Genomic DNA, 16,715 nt, shown 5'->3' with positions numbered 1-16,715 from the left:
CCCTGATTTACATTCTGACATTTACCACATGGCATCATTTTTACTGCTGGCAGGTGATGTCTGTGGGGGGAGATGCTGCTTGCTCTTTTGGCAGTTGGAAACAACTGGTATTTCCCACAATGCAACAAAGGCTCATACACACATCAGACTATAGTCTTTGGAAACTGAAAGATCACAGACCAATCTTACCACCCTTCATGTAGTATGAGAGCCATACCTTCAGGGCTGGAACCCACAGGAGCGGTTTTGGCAGCACTGCGATACGCTAGCAGTTTGCCAAAACGCTGGGCTAATGTTAATGGATGGGGCAACTTCCACAGGAGCGTTTGCGTTTCCCAGAAACGCAAACGCAGGAGCTGCAGCATTTTGGGAGCGTTAGCGCTTCAATGTAAAGTATTGAAACGCTAGCAGAAACGCTCAGCAAAACCTAAACTGAGCGGTTTTGCTAGCGTTTTGCGGTTCAGCACACTGTAACAAAATTAAAAATAATTCACAGGACCAATCAGGATAAAAACGCAAAACGCTACACAACCGCTGAGCAAAAAAATACACTGTTGCAAAACGCGACCGAAAACGCGCATGAATCCGCTTGCAAACTGCTCAGACAAAACGCTAGCGGTTGCGTTTTGCGTTTGCGGATTTCAGTGGGTTCCAGGCCTCACAGTCTATTCTATGGAGCGGAACTCCCTATCAGATAAAATCTTTGCAAGATGCTGGACACACTGCAAAAGATCTGTTCCTGCCAAAAATCCATTCTTGCAAATTGCAATGATAGTCTATGAGATCTGCAGATCATCATACACACATGATTTAACTGACATTCATCTGCAGATCAATCAATCATCCGCAGATCTGAAAATCCATCCTGGTGGATCTGATCTGCAGATGAATGTCAGTTAAATCATGTGTGTATGATCATCTGCAGATCTCATAGACTATCATTGCAATTTGCAGGAATGGATTCTTGGCAGGAACAGATCTTTTGCAGATACTGATCTTTTGTGTCTGTACAGCATCTGTGTGTGCAGCATCTTGCAAAGATTTTTTTTCTGATGTGGAGTTCAGCTCCATAGAATAGACTGTGTAGAGCAGGGGTGCCCACACTTTTTCGGCTCGCGAGCTACTTTAAAATTCGCCGAGGCCAGGAGATCTACCGATGTTTCAAATGCACCTCCCCCCCCCCCGGAAATGTAGTTAGGTATAGGTCCCTTCAGTATAGGCTAGCCGGGTATAGGTCCCTTCAGTATAGTTTAGCCGGGTATAGGTCCCTTCAGTATAGTTTAGCCGGGTATAGGTCCCTTCAGTATAGGTTAGCAGGGTATAGGTCCCTTCAGTATAGGTTAGCTGGGTATAGGTCCCTTCAGTATAGGTTAGCAGGGTATAGGTCCCTTCAGTATAGGTTAGCCGGGTATAGGTCCCTTCAGTATAGGTTAGCAGGGTAAAGGTCCCTTCAGTATAGGTTAGCTGGGTATAGGTCCCTTCAGTATAGGTTAGCTGGGTATAGGTCCCTTCAGTATAGGTTAGCAGGGTATAGGTCCCTTCAGTATAGGTTAGCCGGGTATAGGTCCCTTCAGTATAGGTTAGCTGGGTATAGGTCCCTTCAGTATAGGTTAGCTGGGTATAGGTCCCTTCAGTATAGGTTAGCTGGGTATAGGTCCCTTCAGTATAGGTTAGCTGGGTATAGGTCCCTTCAGTATAGGTTAGCAGGGTATAGGTCCCTTCAGTATAGGTTAGCAGGGTATAGGTCCCTTCAGTATAGGTTAGCAGGGTAAAGGTCCCTTCAGTATAGGTTAGCCGGGTATAGGTCCCTTCAGTATAGGTTAGCCGGGTATAGGTCCCTTCAGTATAGGTTACCTGGATATAGGGCCGGTGGCGCAAGGTCTTCAGGCCTGGCTCCAGTGGGCAGCGTGAGTGGAGTCGGAACTCGGAAGTTTTCCGCCTCTCCACCCGATTGGCTGCGCGCCTCTCCGAGTCCCGATTGGCTGCGCGCCTCTCCTCTCCTGAATGGCTGCGCGCCTCTCCTCTCCTGATTGGCTGCGCGCCTCTCCTCATTGGCTGCGCGCCTCTCCTCCCCTGATTGGCCAGGCTCTCTCCTCCCCTCCCCTGATTGGCCAGGCTCTCTCCTCCCCTCCCCTGATTGGCCAGGCTCTCTCCTCCAGCGGCCAGCAGCAGAAACTGCGATATACAGCTGCTGGCTGCTAAATTCAATGGGACGCGGCCAAGAGGCCGCGATCTACCGATCAGGCGGTCGCGATCTACCGGTAGATCGCGATCGACCTATTGGGCACCCCTGGTGTAGAGTATGGCTCTCATACTACATGAAGGGTGGTAAGATTGGTCTGTGATCTTTCAGTTTCCAAAGACTATAGTCTGATGTGTGTATGTGATGTCAGTACCCTGTTGCTGACATCACACTGTGGGAGGGGCTTCACCACAATATCAGCCATACAGCGCCCCCTGATGGTCTGTTTGTGAAAAGGAATAGATTTCTCATGGGAAAGGGGGTATCAGCTACTGACTGGGATGAAGTTCAATTCTTGGTCACTGTTTTTCTTGAAGTTGGACAGCACTGACCTAAGCTGAAAATTTGTGTGCCATAATAATGTAGCACTAACTCAAGTACTGCCCCAATGCCTTTTGGACCGTCACAATATCGTTGTATTGTCATGAGCTTGGGATCCCATAAAGCCTTCCCAATCCTCTCTCGATCCCCTCATTCCAGCGTCATCACCCCCATTGTAGGTATTCACCATCAGTGATCCTCGAGCACTCGTGTCCTCAAATGCTTCTGAAGACGGGCGGCTCTGTGCTGCACATGCGCAATAACACGGGTGTACGCTTGACATGCGCAGTACGGAGCCACCTGTCTTCCAAAGCACTCGGGAAGTCGCCTTCCGAGGCCTCCTGGAGGCAGAAAATTTGAATAGGGGACAGCAGTGAAATGACAACACCAAGAGAAGACTGGAAAGGCTCTATGACACCCACAGCCTTCCCCCTCCATAGGTGAGTATCTGACTTTATTTTCATTTTGTTACAAGTTTGCATTAATCAGTAGCGTTACCTGCAAGACCTATGCATCTTTACCTTGCTACATAAAGATATGGCTTGTATAAATGAAATTTGCTGTTTTTTTCCTTTTGGAGCGTATATTTCCTCCAGAAAAGCTTTTGTTTCTTTGTGTCCGTTTGGTTTTCAGAAGCGAATGCCCAGTTGGTGGAGACACTCTTGCAAAAGATTGATAGGTCAGTGAGCAACCTAGAGGTTCTGAAAAGAAATATGTGCGACGCCATCGACTCGGCACAGCAGGAATTTGGGGATCTGCGGGCGCAAATTGCTGACTTCTGGAACCTATAACTTGTATCTTTTTTTCTTTCCTTTTTCTTTTATAGCATTGGTTTATTTTGAACCTGGTTTCTTGTTCCTTTTATTACACAAAAGTTTTTATTTCTGCTGTTGTTGTGTTTGCCTTTGTCGTTACTCTTTTGTAAACGCCACCCTTTCCCCAGGGAAGGTTGAAACCCCATTGGGGCCCCGATTGGGGGGGGGGGGGGGGACCAAAATCGTGTCTTTTCATGTTTACCATATTTTTAACCTTTGATGGTCTCCTGATCTGTTATTGATACTTTCAATATTTGTTTTGTGGTGTTTGTATGAGGCTACAGGAGTGAACTGTAACCCTGTATCTCTGTGTTGGAGATTTATTTACGAAATGCAAGTTATTCTGAGCTGTTACAGCTTTGGTTGCACTCAAAATATGTAGATTGAGACATTTAAATACAGTTGCAACTGATTTTGATTGTTTGCAGTCATGTACACTGACATTGATCCAATTTTTTTTTATTAGCTTCTTATTAACCTGTTAACAGCCCTGCATGCAATATCTATCTCGCCAGGGTGTCTTCTAACAGCATAGCAGTTTTGCTGCCTGATGTAGCTATTCAGAGTGGCGCAGGGAGCTTCTTTATATTTACCTGTTACAGGCAACTGGTTCTGTGACTCTTCCATCACCCCTCTTCCACCACTGGGCAGCGATGACCCCTTCCTTATGATCACGACATATCATGTGATCGGAACTCCGAAGAGGAAGTCAGCATTGCAGCACCCCCAGTGGAGGAGAGGAGACGCCAATTTAGCCGCCCGGATATGACAGCTTCCTGCGCCGCTCTGCATACCCTGCAGCGCACAAATAGCTTTGCTTTATGTGGCTGCTAAAGGTTTAATATAAATAATCCCTGTTCTGGTTGCAGGCCTGCTCATTAGGGATAGTCAATGAGACAAATACGGCCTCTTTTCCACAGGGCTGTGGAGTCGGTCCAAAAATCCACCGACTCCGACTCCTCAGTTTAGGATTCCACCGACTCCGACTCCACGACTCCGACTCCTCTAATTTGCATATTACAATTTTGTTGATTAAAAGTATGTAACATGAAATTCGTCTCTTAACTGCCAACGCTTAGGAATTTTACAAGACAACTGAAGTGAGAAGGATATGTAGACTACTATAGACTACTATATTTATTCCCTTTAGACTAAAACTAGTCCTTGGTAAGAGTACTTGTAAAAGGTACAAACCGGAACAAAGAACATCTATCAGGCCCTAGGCAGTGTAAGTGTGGGTACATGTAAGAGTGATGTGCAGGTACTCTGCAGGGGAATGAGGAGATTGTAAACAGACAACACCTCTGTGTTCAATGTGCACAGCATTCTCAGTGGATTCCCTGCAGCTCTGTGGGGAGTGCATATGTAGAGTATAGTACTACTGTGTAACAAAGTAAACCTGAGACAGATGAAATTAAAGTTTTATACATACCTGGGGCTTCCTCCAGCCGCCTTCAGGATAATCAGTCCCTCGTTGTCCTCCTCCGCCACCTGGATCTTCTGCTATGAGTCCAGGTACTTGAGCCAGTCAGGCGTAGTGCGCATGCACACACTCCGCCGCCAGGAGCATACTACACCTGTGCAGCACTATTGCGCAGGTGCAGAATGTTCCTGGCTGTGGGAGCGGCATGCGGCTGGACAGCGCTGACTGGCTGAATTACCAGGACTCATAGCAGAAGATCCGGGTGGTGGAGGACAGCGAGGGACTGATTAGCCTGAAGGGGGCTGGAGGAAGCCCCAGGTATGTATAAAACTTTACTTTTCATCCGTCTCAGTTACCCTTTAATTTGTAGTCACCAAACCAAATTTTAACATATCAAATTATTTGATTTCATCAGCAAAGGGAGTGCATACATTTGCATAAATCAGCATCAATGCAGAATTATTTCCATCTCGTTGACCATCTCTATTAGTGACACAGCTACACATCAGGCTTTATTCTTACAGCATAGATGTTATTTAGTATATATAAGAGATTCCTGTGTACACATCATATATACAGTCACAATCAGATATGTATATCTGACCTTAAAAATACGGGGACTGCTTTATTGAAGCAGCACAAGTAACTAATTTTGATTGGTTTATTTCATTTTTGTGGACTAAGCACAGCTATTACTGTATATATACTGTATATATACATTATTTTTAATGACTATTATCTGAGAAATAGAACATTTTATCATATTTTTTATTTTAATTACAGTTACAAATTCATTAGGAGTCGGAGTCGGTGCATTTTTTCCCGACTCCGACTCCGACTCCAGGCACCCAAAATTGCCCGACTCCACGACTCCGACTCCACAGCCCTGCTTTTCCACAGACTGATAGCCAGTGAAATGCCTCTCAAACTATCACAACTGTTCACTGCTGCCTGGTAACAGTCCGTGGAAAGAGGTCTAAGGGCCCATTCACACTTAAAAGCGCAAAACACCGGCGATTTTTGCCGGTGTTTTGCGGGAGTGATTTTCCCACAATTTCACGTGGAAAAATCACTGGACACTGCAGCAATTTTTTTCCGCAATCGCGTTAGCTCTTCTATAGCACTGAAACGCGATTGCCTGGAAATCACCTGAAAATGGTGTGGGCGACGCGTTTGTGTTTCGAGTTTTTGTCCGATTTGCGTCGATTAGCACAAATCGCCCAAGTAAAAACGGGCCCATAGGGATTTATTTTACACTAACGCTTTCAAAAGTGCTAGTGTGTGAGCGTTTTGCCAAAATTGCCGGCAAAACGCTCAAGTGTGAATGGAGTCTAATAATTCCAAGCTGATGCAAACATTTATGCTAATTGTATGCAAATATACACAGCTTAAAAAATGGGATGGAGCTACTGCAGGATTTCAGTGGTCCATTTTCTAGTCTTACATATTTGCATAAAAATTAGCACAAAATATGCATGAAACGCCAGATGATTTTCCATTCCAAAGGTGCGTACACACATGCGACTATAGTCGTTAGTAAAGATTGGGGAACGATCGTTACAAACGACGATCGTTACAAAAAACGAACCACCGACTATTAAGGCAAACGACGAACGAGCCAAATCGCTACAAAAGAAAGTTCTGTCTCGGCGGATTTTAACCAACGACGGTCGTTTGCAAAAGTAGTACATCGTTGGAAACGGTCGTTCGTACTAGGCTTGACATGCGCATTTCACTATTTCTCCCTGAAACTTCTCATTTTTATGCGCAGGCGCAATAGTTGCTTTACGTGATGTAACGTTCGTTCTAACGATCAGATCGTTACACACATTTAAAAACTAACTTTACTCAGGTCGTTCTTTCATCAATTAAAAGCTCGTTCGTCGTTCTCAACGAACGATCGTTGTCGCATGTGTGTACGTAGCATTATTCTTGAATGGTCAAGAACAGAACCCATTGATCGTCCCTATGCAGGTGCATTTGGCCTCTTTTCCACGGACTGTTAGGCAGTGAAATGCCCCTCAAACTCTCACAACTGCTCACTGCTGCCTGGTAACTGCTTGCTGAGCACACAGTTCAACAGTCCGTGGAAAAGTGGCCTTAAAGAAACTGCATAATCTTAGGCTCGTTCCACATTGGGGCATGTGTACCTTGTAAACAGGCTCGCAGCAAAGGAGAAAAGTATCATTGTGCAGTATGACCTCTTCCATGGACTGTTGGGCTGTGTGCTCAACAATCTGTTATCCAGCAACAAGAAGCAGTTACCAGGCTGCAGTGAGCAGTTATCAGGCAGCAACAAGAAGCAGTTACCAGGCTGCAGTGAGCAGTGGTGAGAGTTTGAGTGGCATTTCACTGGCTATCATCTATCCCTGGAAAAGAGGCCTATGAGTGAGATGATGCATACAGTACAAGTGTGCTTCACTGCCACTGTAAGGCCTCTTTTACACGAACTGTTGAGCTGTGTGCTCAGCGAGCAGTTACCAGGCAGCAGCGAGCAGTTGCCAGGCAGCAGAAAGCAGTTGTGAGAGTTTGAGAGGCATTTCACTGCCTGTAAACAGTTTGTGGAAAAGAGGCCTAACTGTGTATGTAGTCCGGTAGGGATGTTCAACGAGATGCAAATATTTGAGTTGATGCAAATGTATGCATATGTTTATGCTAATATGTGCAGCTTCAAAATGGACCAATCAGTTTAAACCTGGGCTTAAATTGATTGGTCCATTTTCAAACTGCATACATTTGCATAAAAATTTAAATGTGCATCAACTCGGAAATATTTGCATCTCGCTGATCATACCTATGGTCCGGTACTGCACCGCATGCGTCACATTATTCCACCAAGCTTCTAGTGTACTTATGTGAATTGTCCATTGAAATGTAATTGATCTGGCATTCCATTGACCAACAGAGGCTCTACCAACCAGAACTGATGTACTGTTACCACTTTTAGTGGATTAAAGGGAACCTAAACTGAGGATATGGATTTTTCCTTTTAAAATAATACCAGTTGCTGTACCCTCCTGCTGATCCTCTGTCTCTTTGGCCCAGTGCACACCAAAAGCCTCTAGCAGATCCAGAGGCGTAGCTAGGGCTTTCAGCGCCCGGGGACAAAGACTATTAATGCGCCCCCTAAGGTGAAGGCTGCGGCGCCGCGCCAAAAAAGGGGCGTGACCATATAATGTGGGCGTGGTTATGAGTGGAGCCAAATGTACAGGAAGTTAGCAGGCTCACACTCATCCACCCTCCCTTAGTATGTACCTTCCAGCATGTTCCAAGACAAATTCAGCAATCGTGAGCCCCCCCATCAAGACAAATTCAGCAATCATGAGGCCCCCAACAAGACAAATTCAGCGATCTTGAGGCCCCCAACAAATCATGAGGCCCCCAACAAGACAAATTCAGCAATCATGAGGCCCCCAACAAGACAAATTCAGCGATCTTGAGGCCCCCAACAAATCATGAGGCCCCCAACAAGACAAATTCAGTAAGACAAATTCAGCAGTCATGAGGCACATAAATAGACAGCATTTCACATAAATAGGCAGAATGCCCCTTAATATGGTAGACACCTCTCACCTGGCAGCAGTTCCCCAAAATACACTCAATCTGACAGCAGTGGTTCCCCAAAAACAGGTAGCCCCAGGTCTATAGGTGTCCCCAGAATAGGTGGCCAGCGGTATAGATGTCCCTAGAACAGGTAGCCAGGGGTAGAGATGTCCACAGAACAGGTAGCCAGGGGTAGAGATGTCCACAGAACAGGTAGCCAGGGGTATATGTGACCAGTATATGTAGCCAGGTGTATATGTGCCCAGTATATGTAGCCAGGTGTATATGTTTCCAGTATGTGTAGTCAGGGGGTATATGTGTCCAGTATGTGTAGTCAGGGGGTATATGTGTCCAGTATGTGTAGTCAGGGGGTATATGTGTCCAGTATGTGTAGTCAGGGGGTATATGTGTCCAGTATGTGTAGTCAGGGGGTATATGTGTCCAGTATGTGTAGTCAGGGGGTATATGTCCCCAGTATATGTAGCCAGAGGGTATATGTGTCCAGTATGTGTAGTCAGGGGGTATATGTGTCCAGTATGTGTAGTCAGGGGGTATATGTGTCCAGTATGTGTAGTCAGGGGGTATATGTCCCCAGTATATGTAGCCAGAGGTATATGTGCCCAGTATATGTAGGCAGGGGGTATATGTCCCCAGTATATGTAGGCAGGGGGTATATGTCCCCAGTATATGTAGGCAGGGGTATATGTGCCCAGTATATGTAGGCAGGGGTATATGTGCCCAGTATATGTAGGCAGGGGTATATGTGCCCAGTATATGTAGGCAGGGGTATATGTGCCCAGTATATGTAGTCAGGGGGTATATGCGCCCAGTATATGTAGTCAGGGGGTATATGCGCCCAGTATATGTAGTCAGGGGATATATGTCCCCAGAATATGTAGTCAGGTGTCCCCCAGCATGAAAGGAGCAGCGCAGTGGAGGGAGAGCTGTGAGCAGCGGTGGAGAAGGGGGGCCATCTCTCCCCTCCTTCTCTCACCTTAGGGGGCTCTCCCTCACTCTCCCCTCCACAACTAATGTCCGGGTGGCTGGCAGCGACGGGCGGGACTTTCCTGCGTCTCGTCACAGCGCCGGATGGATTTGCCGCTACTCTGGTCTAGTCCAGACCAGAGCAGCGGCTGCAGGAACCAAACTTCCGGCGCTGGAGCGAGACGGAGGTAAGTCCCGCCCGCTGCGCCAGCCACCCGGATATTAGTTGTGGAGGGGACAGCGAGGGAGGGAGAGCCCCCTAAGGTGAGAGAAGGGGGGGGGGGGAAGATGGCCCCCCTTCTCCACCGCTGCTCACAGCTCTCCCTCTTCTCTTATCTGCGCTGCTTCCCCCCCTCCCCCAAAAAAACCTGCAGCTCAGCTGGGCGCCCTCGGGGACCTAGCGCCCAGGGGCACCTGTCCTACCCCGACCCTCCCTAGCTCCGCGTCTGAGCAGATCTGCAAAACGCTAGAGGTTTTTGAAGCAGATTTCAGAGCGATTCTAGGCATGTTTAGATACGTTTTCTAAACATGCCTAGCGGTTTTTGGAGTGTTTTTGTGTAGCAGATTACAAATATTGTTACAGTAAAACTGTAACTGAACAGCTACTGTAACAAACGCCTGGAAAACCGCTCTGATCTAGCTTTTTTGACAGCGGTTTTCCACTTTCCTATACTTTAACATTGAGGCAGGAAAGCCTCAGAAATGTAAAAAATGATGCAGCCCTTGAGTTTGCGTTTGTGGAAAAAACGAACCGCTCTGGTTTGCACCATCCCATTCACTTTCATTAGCCAAGCGTTTTACCCCCTGCAAGCGTTTAAAAAAAAACGCTTCAGAATCGCTCTGGTGTGCACCAGCCCTAATACTTTTAGCCACAGCCCCTCAACAAGCATGCAGATCAGGTGCTCTGACTGAAGTCAGACTGGATTAGCTACATGCTTGTTTCAGGTGTGTGATTACCACTACTGCAGGCAAATAGATCAGCAGGACGCCAGGCAACCTGTATTGTTTAAAAGGAAACCTCCATATCCCTCTCCGTCTAGGCCTCTTTTCCAAGAACTGTTGAGCTGTGTGCTCAGCAAGCCGTTGCCAGGCAGCAGTGAGCAGTTACCAGGCAGCAGTGAGCAGTTGTGAGAGTTTGAGAGGCATTTCACTGCCTAGAAACAGTTCATGGAAAAGAGGCCTTAGGTTCCCTTTAACTTCTTATGCTGGGAATATACCATGAGATTTTTTGGCAGATAGATGGTTCGATAATTTCTGACAGGTCTGATGTAATTTTTAATTTTTTTTTTCTGATAGATTTCTCATAGAATTGAATGGAAATTGATCAGAATAACAATTGGAAAATCGATCGTTTTTCCGATCGGCCAGTAAATTTGCTAAGAAATCTCATCATGTACAGGTCCTTCTCAAAAAATTAGCATGTTGTGATAAAGTTCATTATTTTCTGTAGTGTACTGATAAACATTACTTTCATATACCGTATATACGCGCATATAAGCCGACCCGCATATAAGCCGACCCCCCAACTTTTACCTGAAAAAACAGGGAAAAGTGATTGACCCCCATATAAGCCGGGTGTAGGAAATACTGGCCGCCTTATTCCCCTAGTGTGTCCCAGTATAGCTAGTATAGTGCTCAGTATAGCTAGAATAGTGCTCAGTATAGCTAATATTGTGCTCAGTATAGCTAGTATAGTGCCCTAGTTTAGCTAGTATAGTGCCCCAGTTTAGCTAGTATAGTGCTTAGTATAGTGCCCCAGTATAGCTAGTATAGTGCCCCAGTATAGCTAGTATAGTGCCCCAGTATAGCTAGTATAGTGCCCCAGTATAGCTAGTAAAGTGCCCCAGTATAGCTAGTATAGTGCCCCAGTATAGCTAGTATAGTGCTCAGTTTAGCTAGTATAGTGCCCCAGTTTAGCTAGTATAGTGCCCCAGTTTAGCTAGTATAGCGCTCAGTATAGCTAGTAAAGTGCCCAGTGTAGGTAGTATAGTTCTCAGTATAGCTAGTATAGTGCCCCAGTATAGCCACTATAGTGCCCAGTATAGCTAGTATAGTGCCCAGTACAGCTAGTATAGTGCCCCAGTACAGCTAGTATAGTGCCCCAGTACAGCTAGTATAGTGCCCCAGTACAGCTAGTATAGTGCCCCAGTACAGCTAGTATAGTGCCCCAGTACAGCTAGTATAGTGCCCCAGTTTAGCTAGTATAGTGCCCCAGTACAGCTAGTATAGTGCTCAGTTTAGCTAGTATAGTGCCCCAGTTTAGCTAGTATAGTGCTCAGTATTGCTAGTATAGTGCCCCAGTACAGCTAGTATAGTGCTCAGTATAGCTAGTATAGTGCCCCAGTACAGCTAGTATAGTGCCCCAGTACAGCTAGTATAGTGCCCCAGTACAGCTAGTATAGTGCCCCAGTACAGCTAGTATAGTGCCCAGTACAGCTAGTATAGTGCCCCAGTATAGCTAGTATAGTGCCCAGTGTAGGTAGTATAGTCGCCCCCACCGCCGCTGCTATCACCTGTCCGCACCTCTCCGTGCTTGTAAATATTCACAGCAGCGCGCCCGGCGCTGCTACTGTGACGAGCGGCGAGCCAGGAAAGAGCGGTTCCCATAGTAACAGGAAGCCGCGCTCTTTCCTGCCTCGTCACAGTAGCAGCGCCGGGCGCACTGCTGTAAATGTTTACAAGCACGGAGAGGGGAATAGAAGATGCGGACAGGTAATAGCAGCGGCGGCGGCCGTGGGGGGAGTGGGGGACCCGCGGACCAGCAGAGGGAGGGGACCCGTGGACCAACATGACTTGCATACAAGCCGACCCCCCAACTTTTGGCCCCCTTTTTGGGGGTCAAAAATTCGGCTTGTATGCGAGTATATACGGTATTTTACATTCATTACACACAATTGTAGTACAAGCCTTTTATTGTTTTAATATTGATGATTTTGGCATACAGCTCATGAAATCCCAAAATTCCTATCTCAAAAAAATTAGCATATTTCATCCGACCAATAAAAGAAAAGTGTTTAAAACAAAAAAAAAGTCAACCTTCAAATAATTATGCTCAGTTATGCACTCAATACTTGGTCGGGAATCCTTTTGCAGAAATGACTGCTTCAATGCGGTGTGGCATGGAGGCAATCAGCCTGTGGCACTGCTCAGGTGTTATGGAGGCCCAGGATGCTTCGATAGTGGCCTTAAGTTCATCCAGAGTGTTGGGTCTTGCGTCTCTCAACTTTCTCTTCACAATATCCCACAGATTCTCTATGGGGTTCAGGTCAGGAGAATTGGCAGGCCAATTGAGCACAGTAATACCATGGTCAGTAAACCATTTACCAGTGGTTTTGGCACTGTGAGCAGGTGCCAGGTCGTGCTAAAAAATGAAAATCTTCATCTCCATAAAGCTTTTCAGCAGATGGAAGCATGAAGTGCTCCAAAATCTCCTGATAGCTAGCTGCATTGACTCTGCCCTTGATAAAACACAGTGGACCAACACCAGCAGCTGACATGGCACCCCAGACCATCACTGACTGTGGGTACTTGACACTGGACTTCAGACATTTTGGCATTTCCCTCTCCCCAGTCTTCCTCCAGACTCTGGCACCTTGATTTCCAAATGACATGTAAAAGTTGCTTTCACCCGAAAAAAGTACTTTGGACCACTGAGCAACAGTCCAGTGCTGCTTCTCTGTAGCCCAGGTCATGTTTCTGGTTCAAAAGTGGCTTGACCTGGGGAATGCGGCACCTGTAACCCATTTCCTGCGCATGCCTGTACACGGTGGCTCTGGATGTTTCTACTCCAGACTCAGTCCACTGCTTCCGCAGGTCCCCCAAGGTCTGGAATCGGTCCTTCTCCACAATCTTCCTCAGGGTCCGGTCACCTCTTCTCGTTGTGCAGCATTTTCTACCACACTTTTTCCTTCCCACTGAGGTGCCTTGATACAGCACTCTGGGAACAGCCTATTCGTTCAGAAATGTCTTTCTGTGTCTTACCCTCTTGCTTGAGAGTGTCAATGATGGCCTTCTGGACAGCAGTCAGGTCGGCAGTCTTACCCATGATTGCTGTTTTGAGTAATGAACCAGGCTGGGAGTTTTTAAAAGCCTCAGGAATCGTTTGCAGGTGTTTAGTGTTAATTAGTTGATTCAGATGATTAGGTTAATAGCTCGTTTAGAGAACCTTTTCATGATATGCTAATTTTTTGAGATAGGAATTTTGAGTTTTCATGAGCTGTATGGCAAAATCATCAATATTAAAACAATAAAAGCCTTGAACTACTTCAGTTGTGTGTAATGAATCTAAAATATATGAAAGTCTAATGTTTATCAGTACATTACAGAAAATAATGAACTTTATCACAATATGCTATTTTTTTGACAAGGACCTGTATTCCCAGCATTAGGCATCATTTCCACTGTCGCTCTGCATTGCAATGCGATTTTCCCAGATGTGCTTGCAATCCCATTCATTTAAAATTAATGAGATCACTGCGCAAATGCGCCAAAATGCATGCAACCATGTGTTCAGATTCCACAGTGAATTGCGCATATATGGAAGCATCAGACAGGGCAGTCTCTGCACTTCTGATGTCCCTGTGATTGTGCATTGCGCTGCGTTTCCAAAAGTGTGGCTAAGATTCCTCTGGATCAACAGGGATATGTGAGGGAGCAGGCTGGTGTTGTTCTTTGGTTGAACTCGATGGACGTATGTCCTTTTTTCAACCCAAATAACTATGTAAGATGGAAATGAGCCTTTGCTCATGGAGCTGAATGCTTGCAATTAGCTTTTCTTCTTTGAGGGCTCGTTTCCACTAGTGCGGTGCGGAATCGCCTGCATTCCACCGCGGACAAAATCGCATGTGGGTGCGATTCCGCATGCGTTTTTCCCGCGATTTCGCATGCGATTCCGCATAGGTAAGGCTGTATGCGATTTTAACCATGTCACTGCCTGAGTGAAATAACATTAATACCTATGCGAAATCGCATGCGATTTCGCGTCAAATGCATGGTTACCCCGCATGCGATTTCCCTATTAGTTACATTAGCGGCGATTCGCGCACATTCCTTCTGCACGCGAAATCTGACGGCCCTGCCGTGCAGATTTCTGCCGCACCAAAAAACGCTGCCGCAGCCGCACAAGTGGAAACAGCCCCATCCACTTACATTACCTATGCGAATCCGCGTGCAGTGCCTGCATGCGGATTCGCTATAGTGGAAACGAAGCCTCAGAGAGGCAAAATTGTAAAAAAATTCTGGTGGTTATGACTTAAAAACTGTACAGAAAATAACATTTTTTTTTAACTATATTATTACTTTATAAATTATTAGGTCAGTGTTTGCTCATTCTGAAATGTATAGCAAGTGGCAACCTCTTAAAGCTAATGGGAACCCGTGTAAAAAAAAAAAAAAGGCACCTAAGGAGAGGGAAGGCTCGGTCCTAATGAGACTTCCCTCTCCCGGTGCCCGATCCCGCGCAGGATCCCCTGTAGCAGTATTCGACCGTTTCGGTCAAATACTGCCACTTCCGCCGCCAAAGGGAGGTTTCGGAATCTTCGGGAGCACTCGGGTTCCCGAAGACGGGCCGCTGCATACTGCGCATGCGCGATTGCCCTCTATGATGCGCTCGCGTGTGTCTGACGCACTCGCGCGTGTGCAGTATGGAGCCGCTGGCCTTCGGGAGCCCGAAGTCCCCGCGGCGGCGGATTTGCACAGAGGATCCACCAGGCACCAGGGGAGGGGAGGCTCATTAGGACCGAGCCTTCCCTCTCCTTAGGTGAGTATCTGACTTTTTTTTGGGGGGGGGGGGTTACATTAGCTTTAAATGCTGGTGGGTGCATCACCACAGAATGTTTGTTTACTTTGTGTTCTGAAGCCAGTAGAAATAAAACCTGGTTTCCAAGATTTTTCTGGGAGGAAAATTACACATAGCTAAACAGCCTAGGCTAAGCATCACTCGGAGGGAGGGTTACATACCAATATACAGTAGATATAGGAAGTGTTTCTTGGACTAGGAAAATTACCATAAAATGGTGTACCCTGAATAATTTGCTGTTACTGCATTGCATTCTACTATCCGTCACTACAGTGCCTCCTTTACATTTAAAGGGAACCTTAGCTGAACCTAAAAAAAAAAGACCTCCTGTGCCCAAGCCGTCACTCACCGATCATCCGTTCCCCCGCCATGGCTGTTTAGTTTTTGGCGACTCAGATCAGTTGCAAGCAGTGCGCCTGCGTGCCTCTGGCCGTGCAGGCCCTGGATCACGCTCCTGTACCTGTGGCCGTCTTGTGCCTCTGCAGTACATGTATTGCGCAGGTGCAAGACAACAACAGGGACGGGAGTGAAAGTGAGGATGCGCACAGCCAGAGCCGCTCAGGCGCACTGAGCCACGGTGGGGGACCGGATGATTGGTGAGTTACGGCGCGGGCACAGGAGGTCAGCAAGGGGCTGGTGGAAGCTGCAGGCATAGCAATACCCCCAGCAGCCATAAACAGCTGCTATGGGGGGCCTTTCAGCAAAGGGGAGGGAGGGGGCAGTGGGTATTTGATGTATTCACTATTAACTTTCTTGTGTTCCTCTACCCTCCGACTTTGTCTCAGTGCCCATAATCTATGTGCAGTGCTGAATGCATGAGAATGTAAATTACCCAGTTGACTCATATCCATAGGGTAGGGGCAAGTGGCATTGCCTAAAGAGGAACTGTCGCTAAAATCTTAAAATGTAAAACACATACAAATAAGAAGTACATTTCTTCCAGAGTAAAATGAGCCATACATGACTTTTCTCCTATGTTGCTGTCACTTACAGTAGGTAGTAGAAATCTGACAGAAGTGACAGGTTTTGGACTAGTCCTTCTCTTCATAGGGGATACTCAGGGATCTATTTATTTTCAAAAGCACTTAGTGAATGGCAGTTGCTCTGTCCAACGTCCAAAAAACTGTGTAGGGAGCAGGGAAGCTGGCCAGCATCATTGTTTACATCCTTTTTAGGTAATATCTTTATAAAGAATAAAAGCCCTGCTGAGATTCCCCTGTAAGGGCTGTTGCACACCGAGCGGCTTTTTGGGCTTTTGAGATGCGGCTGCGGATCTGCTTAGTCAATGTATCTCAATGGGGTGGTGCACACCAGAGCGGGAGGCATTTTGCAGAAACGAAAAATGCCGGGGTAAGGCATTTTTTGGAATGTGGATGCGTTTCTGCCTCAATGTTAAGTATAGGAAAAACGCGAACCGCTCTGAAAAACGGCTCTTCAGAGCGGTTTGCCAGGCGGTTTTTGTTACAGTAGCTGTTCAGTAACAGCTTTACTGTAACAATACAGGAAATCTACTACACCAAAACCGCAAAAAGCTAGCTGAAACGCTACAGAAAAAGAAGAAAAAGCATTTCAAAATCTGCTAGCATTTTG

General features: G+C 46.5%; 1 protein-coding gene across 3 annotated transcripts in view; it reads left to right on the top strand.

Annotated features, from left to right (window-relative positions):
• NEIL2 (nei like DNA glycosylase 2) overlaps positions 1 to 3,838 on the top strand; it is a 29,668-nt gene extending 25,830 nt beyond the window's left edge. The window contains exon 7 of one of the 3 annotated variants that reach the window (XM_068279005.1): positions 3,197 to 3,838. In XM_068279005.1, the coding sequence (XP_068135106.1) occupies positions 3,197 to 3,354 (158 nt within the window). In that variant the 3' untranslated portion in view covers positions 3,355 to 3,838. The remainder of the gene's footprint in view (positions 1 to 3,196) is intronic. The other 2 variants (XM_068279004.1, XM_068279006.1) reach the window with 2 other exon arrangements.
• Positions 3,839 to 16,715: the final 12,877 nt, after the last annotated feature.

The sequence above is a fragment of the Hyperolius riggenbachi genome, chromosome 4 (assembly GCF_040937935.1).
Source record: "Hyperolius riggenbachi isolate aHypRig1 chromosome 4, aHypRig1.pri, whole genome shotgun sequence".
Taxonomy (NCBI): Eukaryota; Metazoa; Chordata; class Amphibia; order Anura; family Hyperoliidae; genus Hyperolius; species Hyperolius riggenbachi.
The sequence above is the reverse complement of the archived record's forward strand: the minus strand, read 5'-3'. Positions and strand labels throughout refer to the sequence as shown.